General features: G+C 71.2%; 1 protein-coding gene across 1 annotated transcript; it reads left to right on the top strand.

Annotated features, from left to right (window-relative positions):
• Positions 1 to 1,082: 1,082 nt before the first annotated feature.
• CEBPE (CCAAT enhancer binding protein epsilon) lies at positions 1,083 to 4,460 on the top strand. The gene is given in 4 exon segments (XM_050918932.1): positions 1,083 to 1,635; positions 2,213 to 2,290; positions 2,292 to 2,636; positions 4,043 to 4,460. Coding segments are annotated over 3 exon segments (687 nt in total). The 5' UTR covers positions 1,083 to 1,635; positions 2,213 to 2,254; the 3' UTR covers positions 4,349 to 4,460.
• The last annotated feature ends 3,333 nt before the right edge of the window (positions 4,461 to 7,793 follow it).

Raw genomic sequence — 7,793 nt, 5'->3', positions numbered from 1 at the left:
CTAACACCCCTTGCTGGGACCCCCCCGTGCAACTGGGACCTCCATAACTCCTCTTGCTGGGACCCCCCTAACGCCCTTTGCTGGGACCCTCCCGGGACCCTGCCTAATGCCCCTTGCTGGGACCCCCCAGGGACTGCCTCAGTGCCCCCTTCTGGGATCCCCTGCATGCCATGAGACCCCCCCCCCGCATCCCCTGTTGGCACCCCACAGCGCCTCTATTGAGACCCTCCTAATCCCCCCTGCTGGAACCTACACCCCCAGCCAGTGCTGCCCACCCCATACCCCCCCCCCGCTGGGAGCTCGCCCCCAAGTCAGTGCCCCCCAGCACCTCCTGCTGTGAGCCCCCCACACACCTAGCACCTCACAGCACCCCCCGCTGGGACATACACCCCCAGCCAGTGCCCCCCACTGCACTCCCCCACCTAGTGATCCCTGACCCATAGTGCCCACCCCATGCCAGGAGCTCCCCCCACCCCAGCCAGTGGCCTCCCCACAGCACCCAGGACAGGATTTCATGGAATGGTGCCACCTTGTGGCCAGTGATGGCCCTCACACCCCAGGCCTGCCCCACCAGCCAGCCGGGCCCAGGGCAATTGTGCGGGGCAGGGGGTGGGAACCCCAGTGCTGGGCTAGCAGAGGCTGCAGGTTGGGAGTGAGGGGCACCAACAGAGCTAGGGGGGCAGGGCTGGGGTGCAGGGCTGGGCTACCAGGGTCTGCGAGTCGGGAGTGAGGGGCACCGGCAGGGCTGGGCTAGCAGGGGGCGGAGTCAATCAGTGGGTGTGGCTTGTGAGGCATGGGGGGGCTGGGGGCTGTGAGATGATGTTGGGGTGTTATTTGAAAAGGGGGGACATAGGGAGGGGTTGATGCTATGGCTCCCAGGGGTCCCCCGGATATCGGGGGGAGACGCTCACTGCCATCAGCCCAGCCCCCTTGGGGGGCAGGGAAGGGGGGCCCCTCTCTGGGGCCATCAGCAGGGGGAGCCCGTCGGAAAGAGGAAGGAAAAGGGGGGTGGGGTGATGGGGGGAACGAGGCCGCAGAGGGAGGGAAGGAGGCAGAGCTGGGGGGAAGCTGGGGAGCGAGACGGAGCCCCGGGTGGAGAGAGGGAACGAAGTGGCCGAGAGGAGAGAGACGCTCCAGGGGCCTGCGGGGGCCGGGGGCCGGAGCAGCCAGCCGGGGCAGGGACGACAGCAGGAGAAGGGGGCCGGCGGAGAGAGAGAAAAGGGGCGAAGCAGAGAAAAAGGAGAGAAAGAAAAGCAGCGAGCGACGGGAACCCAGGAGAGGGGGACGAAGGAGAAAGTGCCTGACAGAGAGAAAGAAACGAAGGGACGAACCGGGGTGAAAAAGAGGAAGAGAGGCAAGAAGAAGAGGCAGACGCAGCCTGCGAGGAAGGAAAGAACGAGAGAGAGAACGAGAGAGAGAAACAAATGAGAAAGTGACTGAGGGCAAAGAGGTCTGAGCGAGTGGGCAGCGGAGGGAGAGAGGGGAAGGCGCGAGCGAGTGGGCAGCGGAGGGAGAGAGGGGAAGGCGCGAGCGAGTGGGCAGCGGAGGGAGAGAGGGGAAGGCGCGAGCGAGTGGGCAGCGGAGGGAGAGAGGGGAAGGCGCGAGCGAGTGGGCAGCGGAGGGAGAGAGGGGAAGGTGCGAGCGAGTGGGCAGCGGAGGGAGAGAGGGGAAGGTGCGAGCGAGTGGGCAGCGGAGGGAGAGAGGGGAAGGCGCGAGCAGAGGGAGAGAGACGTGAAGGAGCGAGCGAGGGGGAGAGGCGAAGGTGTGAGCGGACGGAGAGAGGTGAAGGAGCGAGCGAGGCGCGAGCGGAGGGGAGAGGCGAAGGAGCGAGTGGAGGGGAGAGGCGAAGGAGCGAGCGAGCGAGGCGCGAGCGGAGGGGAGAGGCGAAGGCGCGAGCGGACAGAGAGACGTGAAGGAGCGAGCGAGGCGCGAGCGGAGGGGAGAGGCGAAGGCACGAGCGGACAGAGAGACGTGAAGGAGCGAGCGAGGCGCGAGCGGAGGGGAGAGGCGAAGGCACGAGCGGACGGAGAGAGGTGAAGGAGCGAGCGAGGCGCGAGCGGAGGGGAGAGGCGAAGGCACGAGCGGAGGGGAGAGGCGAAGGCGCGAGCGGACGGAGAGACGCGAAGGAGCGAGCGAGCGGAGGGGAGAGGCGAAGGCGCGAGCGGACGGAGAGACGCGAAGGAGCGAGCAAGGGGAGGGGAGAGACGCGAAGGCGCGAGCGAGCAAGGCGCGAGCGGAGGGAGACAGCACGGCCATGTCGCAGGAGGGGTTCTACGACTGCGATCGGGCCCCCCCCGCGTCCCATGGCGTCAGAGCTGGGGGCACTCGGGGAGCACGAGGGCTCCATCGACCTGGCCGCCTACATCGGCGATGAGCAGCTGCTGTCGGAGCTTCTGCAGGGCCCCCCACAGCGGGCGCCGAAGAGCACCCCCTTCCCGGGCTACCTGCAGGGGGAGCCCTGGGGCTACGGAAACCCCCACAAGGGCTACGGCGCCCTGGTGAAGGAGGAGCCGCGGGGGGCAGAGCCCGGGCACCGCAGTGGCTACAACCCCCTGCCCTTCCAGGTGGCGCATTGCGGGCAAACGGCCGTCAGCCTGCCACCGGGGGGCGCCAGCCCAGCCCTGCGCACGCTCAAGGTAAGGTGCTCCTCACTCCCGACCCGCAGCCCCCAGGGCCCTCCCGCTCCCGACCCACAGCCCCCCACGGTGCCCCTCACTCCCGACCCGCAGCCCCCAGGGCCCTCCCGCTCCCGACCCGCAGCCCCCCACGGTGCCCCTCACTCCCGACCCGCAGCCCCCAGCGCCCTCCCGCTCCAGACCCGCAGCCCCTCACGGTGCCCCTCACTCCCGACCCGCAGCCCCCAGCGCCCTCCCGCTCCCGACCCGCAGCCCCCCACGGTGCCCCTCACTCCCGACCCGCAGCCCCCAGGGCCCTCCCGCTCCCGACCCACAGCCCCCCACGGTGCCCCTCACTCCCGACCCGCAGCCCCCAGGGCCCTCCTGCTCCCGACCCGCAGCCCCCCACGGTGCCCCTCACTCCCAACCGCAGCCCCCAGCGCCCTCCCGCTCCAGACCCGCAGCCCCCCATGGTGCCCCTCACTCCCGACCGCAGCCCCCAGCACCCTCCCGCTCCAGACCCGCAGCCCCTCACGGTGCCCCTCACTCCCGACCCGCAGCCCCCAGGGCCCTCCCGCTCCCGACCCGCAGCCCCCCATGGTGCCCCTCACTCCCGACCGCAGCCCCCAGCGCCCTCCCGCTCCAGACCCGCAGCCCCTCACGGTGCCCCTCACTCCCGACCCGCAGCCCCCAGCGCCCTCCCGCTCCCGACCTGCAGCCCCCCACGGTGCCCCTCACTCCCGACCCGCAGCCCCCAGCGCCCTCCCGCTCCCGACCCGCAGCCCCTCACAGTGCCCCTCACTCCCGACCCGCAGCCCCCAGCGCCCTCCCGCTCCCGACCCGCAGCCCCCCACGGTGCCCCTCACTCCCGACCCGCAGCCCCCAGCGCCCTCCCGCTCCCGACCCGCAGCCCCTCACGGTGCCCCTCACTCCTGACCCGCAGCCCCCAGCACCCTCCCGCTCCCGACCTGCAGCCCCCCATGGTGCCCCTCAGTCCCGACCCGCAGCCCCCAGGGCGCCCCCCGCTCCCCTCCTGCAGCCCCTCAGCGCCCTCCGGCTCCCCTCCTGCAGCCCCCCAGTGCCCTCCCGCTCCCCTCCTGCAGCCCCCCATGGTGCCCCTCACTCCTGACCCGCAGCCCCCCAGCGCGCTCCCACTCCCCTCCTGCAGCTCCCCACGGTGCCCCTCACTCCCCTCCTGCAGCCCCTCAGCGCCCTCCCGTTGCCGTCCTGCTGCCCCCCACGGTGCCGCTCCCTCCTGACCCACAGCCCCCCAGTACCCTCCCTCTTTCGTCATGCAGCCCCCCACACTCCACTATGCCCCTCACTTGCAACCCGCAGCCCCCCAGCGCCCACCCATTCCCCTCTTGCAGTCCCCCGGTGCCCCTCACTGCCGACCCGCAGCCCCACGTGGCCCTTTCTCTCCCCAGGCGCCCCCCTGCAGCCCGCTGCTGGCCTCACCGGGCCCGGGGAAGGGGAAGAAGGCGGTGAACAAGGACAGCCTGGAGTACCGGCTGCGCCGCGAGCGGAACAACATCGCCGTGCGCAAGAGCCGGGACAAGGCCAAGCGGCGGGTGCTGGAGACGCAGCAGCGGGTGCTGGAGCTGGCGGCGGAGAACGAGCGGCTGCAGAGCCGGGTGGCGCAGCTGAGCCAGGAGCTCGACACGCTCCGGGCCCTGTTCCGCCAGCTGCCCGAGGCCGCTGGGCTGGGCAAGGGGCTGGGCGGCTGCCCCTGAGAGAGCCCCCAATAAACCTGCTGACATGCCCGGCCCTGGTGATCTGTGGGGGGCGCGGCAGGGGAGCCGATCACTGGCACCCAGGGTCACTGTCCCGGTGATCGGGGGGGGCACCGAACGCTGGTGCCCGGGGTCACTGTCCTGGTGATCGGGGGGGGGCACCGAACGCTGGTGCCCGGGGTCACTGTCCTGGTGATCGGGGGGGGAACCAAACACTGGTCCCCGGGGTCACTGTCCCGGTGATCGGGGGGGGCACCGATCACTGGTGCCCGGGGTCACTGTCCCGGTGATCGGGGGGGCACCAATCGCTGGCGCCCGGGGTCACTGTCCCGGTGATCGGGGGGGGCCGATCGCTGGTCCCCGGGGTCACTGTCTCGGTGATCAGAAGGGGCACCGATCGCTGGTCCCCAGGATCACTGTCCCGGTGATCGGGGGGGGGGCACCGATCGCTGGTCCCCGGGTCACTGTCCCAGTGATCGGGGGGGGCACCGATCGCTGGTCCCCGGTGACTGTCCCGGTGATCGGGGGGGGCACCGATCGCTGGTCCCCGGGTCACTGTCCCGGTGATCGGGGGGGGCACCGATCGCTGGTCCCCGGGGTCACTGTCCCGGTGATCGGGGGGGCACCGATCGCTGGTCCCCGGGGTCACTGTCCCGGTGATCGAGGGGGGAACCGATATCGCTGGTCCCCGGGATCACTGTCCCGGTGATCGGGGTGGGCACCGATCGCTGGTGCCCGGGGTCACTGTCCCGGTGATCGGGGGGGCATCGATCGCTGGTCCCCGGGGTCACTGTCCCGGTGATCGAGGGGGCACCGAGCGCTGGTCCCCGGGATCACTGTCTCGGTGATCGGGGGGGCATCGATCGCTGGTCCCCAGGGTCACTGTCCCGGTGATCGGGGGGGGAACCAAACACTGGTCCCCGGGGTCACTGTCCCGGTGATCGGGGGGGCACCGATCACTGGTGCCCGGGGTCACTGTCCCGGTGATCAGAAGGGGCACCGATCGCTGGTCCCCAGGATCACTGTCCCGGTGATCGGGGGGGGCACCGATCGCTGGTCCCCGGGTCACTGTCCCGGTGATCGGGGGGGGGCACCGATCGCTGGTCCCCGGGTCACTGTCCCGGTGATGGGGGGGGGCACCGATCGCTGGTCCCCGGGTCACTGTCCCGGTGATCGGGGGGGGATCGATCGCTGGTCCCTGGGGTCACTGTCCCGGTGATCAGGGGGGCACCGAACGCTGGTGCCCGGGGTCACTGTCCCAGTGATCGGGGGGGGGAACCGAACACTGGTCCCCGGGGTCACTGTCCCGGTGATCGGGGGGGGCACCAATCACTGGTGCCCGGGGTCACTGTCCCGGTGATCGGGGGGGCACCAATCGCTGGTCCCCGGGTCACTGTCCCGGTGATCGGGGGGGGCACCGATCGCTGGTCCCCGGGTCACTGTCCCGGTGATCGGGGGGGGCACCGATCGCTGGTCCCCGGGGTCACTGTCCCGGTGATCGAGGGGGGAACCGATCGCTGGTCCCCGGGGTCACTGTCCCGGTGATCGGGGGGGAACCGATCGCTGGTCCCTGGGATCACTGTCTCGGTGATCGGGGGGGCATCGATCGCTGGTCCCCAGGGTCACTGTCCCGGTGATCGGGGGGGGGACCGAACACTAGTCCCCGGGGTCACTGTCCCGGTGATCGGGGGGGAACCGATCGCTGGTGCCTGAGGTCACTGTCCCGGTGATCGGGGGGGGGGCACCGATCGCTGGTGCCCGAGGTCACTGTCCCGGTGATCGGGGGGGGCATCGATCGCTGGTCCCCGGGGTCACTGTCCCGGTGATCGGGGGGGCACCGATCGCTGGTGCCCGGGGTCACTGTCCCGGTGATCGGGGGGGCACCGATCGCTGGTCCCCGGGGTCACTGTCCCTGTGATCGGGGTGGGACCGATCGCTGGTGCCCGGGGTCACTGTCCCGGTGATCGGGGGGGGCACCGATCGCTGGTGCCCGAGGTCACTGTCCCGGTGATCGGGGGGGCACCGATCGCTGGTCCCCGGGGTCACTGTCCCGGTGATCGGGGGGGGACCGATCGCTGGTGCCCGGGGTCACTGTCCCGGTGATCGGGGGGGAACCGATCGCTGGTCCCTGGGGTCACTGTCCCGGTGATCGGGGGGGGGACCGATCGCTGGTGCCCGGGGTCACTGTCCCGGTGATCGGGGTGGGACCGATCGCTGGTGCCCGGGGTCACTGTCCCGGTGATCGGGGTGGGCACCGATCGCTGGTCCCCGGGGTCACTGTCCCGGTGATCGGGGGGGGACTAATCGCTGGTCCCTGGGGTCACTGTCTCGGTGATCGGGGGGGGGGATCGATCGCTGGTGCCTGGGGTCACTGTCCCGGTGATCGGGGGGGGGGACCGATCACTGGTGCCCGGGGTCATGGTCCCAGTGATCGGGGGGGCACCGATCACTGGTTCCCGGGGTCACTGTCCCAGTGATCGGGGGGGGCACCGATTGCTGGTGCCCGGGGTCACTGTGCTCTGTGGGGAAGCGGGGGTCCCAGCACCCCCTGGTCACCTTTCACCGCCGTGGAAGGGCAGGCGGGAGTCGGGCAAGCCCAGGCTGCTCCCCCTATTTGGAAGAAATACTAGGCCTGCAGGGTGTTATAGGAAACTGAGGCAGAGACGCAGCCAGGCAGGAACAGGGCAGCGACCCTGGTCCAGCCACAAATCCAGGGAGGTCACCTGTATTGGGGCACAGGTTGGGGGGCCTAACCACAGGACCCCCAAAGCTGGGGGGATCCTGGTCAGGCTGGCTCGCTGCCCCAAAGCCCCCACCAGGACTGCACTGGGCAGACCCGGACGCCTGGGTCCCGTCCCAGGCTCTCTCCGCCGGCCTGGGAGCTATGGGGGACCCGCGGGGCGCTGGCCCGGACGCCTGGGTCCCGTCCCAGGCTCTCTCCGCCGACCTGGGAGCGATGGGGGACCCGCGGGGCGCTGGCCCGGACGCCTGGGTCCCGTCCCAGGCTCTCTCCGCCGGCCTGGGAGCGATGGGGGACACGCGGGGCGCTGGCCCGGACGCCTGGGTCCCGTCCCAAGCTCTCTCCGCCGGCCTGGGAGCGATGGGGGACCCGCGGGGCGCTGGCCCGGATGCCTGGGTCCTGTGCTCTGGCCGGTCTCCCCTCTCCCGGCCGCGGTGTTGTGCAATGCCGGTTTGTTCAGCCCGCGGTCGGTGTCTCAACCTCCAGACCTTCCAGGGGGAGGTGGGGCATACACACCGTCCCCCCCAGGGGTGGTGCGTCCCCCATGTCCCCCTGTCCCCCAGATCCCCCCAGCGTGGGCCAAGGCCCTGCCCCCGCACCCCCGGCCGGGGAGATTGCACCAAATTGTGAAACAGGCCGTTACCATGCCCCCGCCCCCCCCCCGGGGTTTCCATGGGGCCGGTTTGCGAAACTCCCGGCCAGGCT

The sequence above is a fragment of the Gopherus flavomarginatus genome, chromosome 11 (assembly GCF_025201925.1).
Source record: "Gopherus flavomarginatus isolate rGopFla2 chromosome 11, rGopFla2.mat.asm, whole genome shotgun sequence".
NCBI classification, from domain to species: domain Eukaryota; kingdom Metazoa; phylum Chordata; order Testudines; family Testudinidae; genus Gopherus; species Gopherus flavomarginatus.
This window is presented reverse-complemented; position numbering and strand designations above follow the sequence as displayed.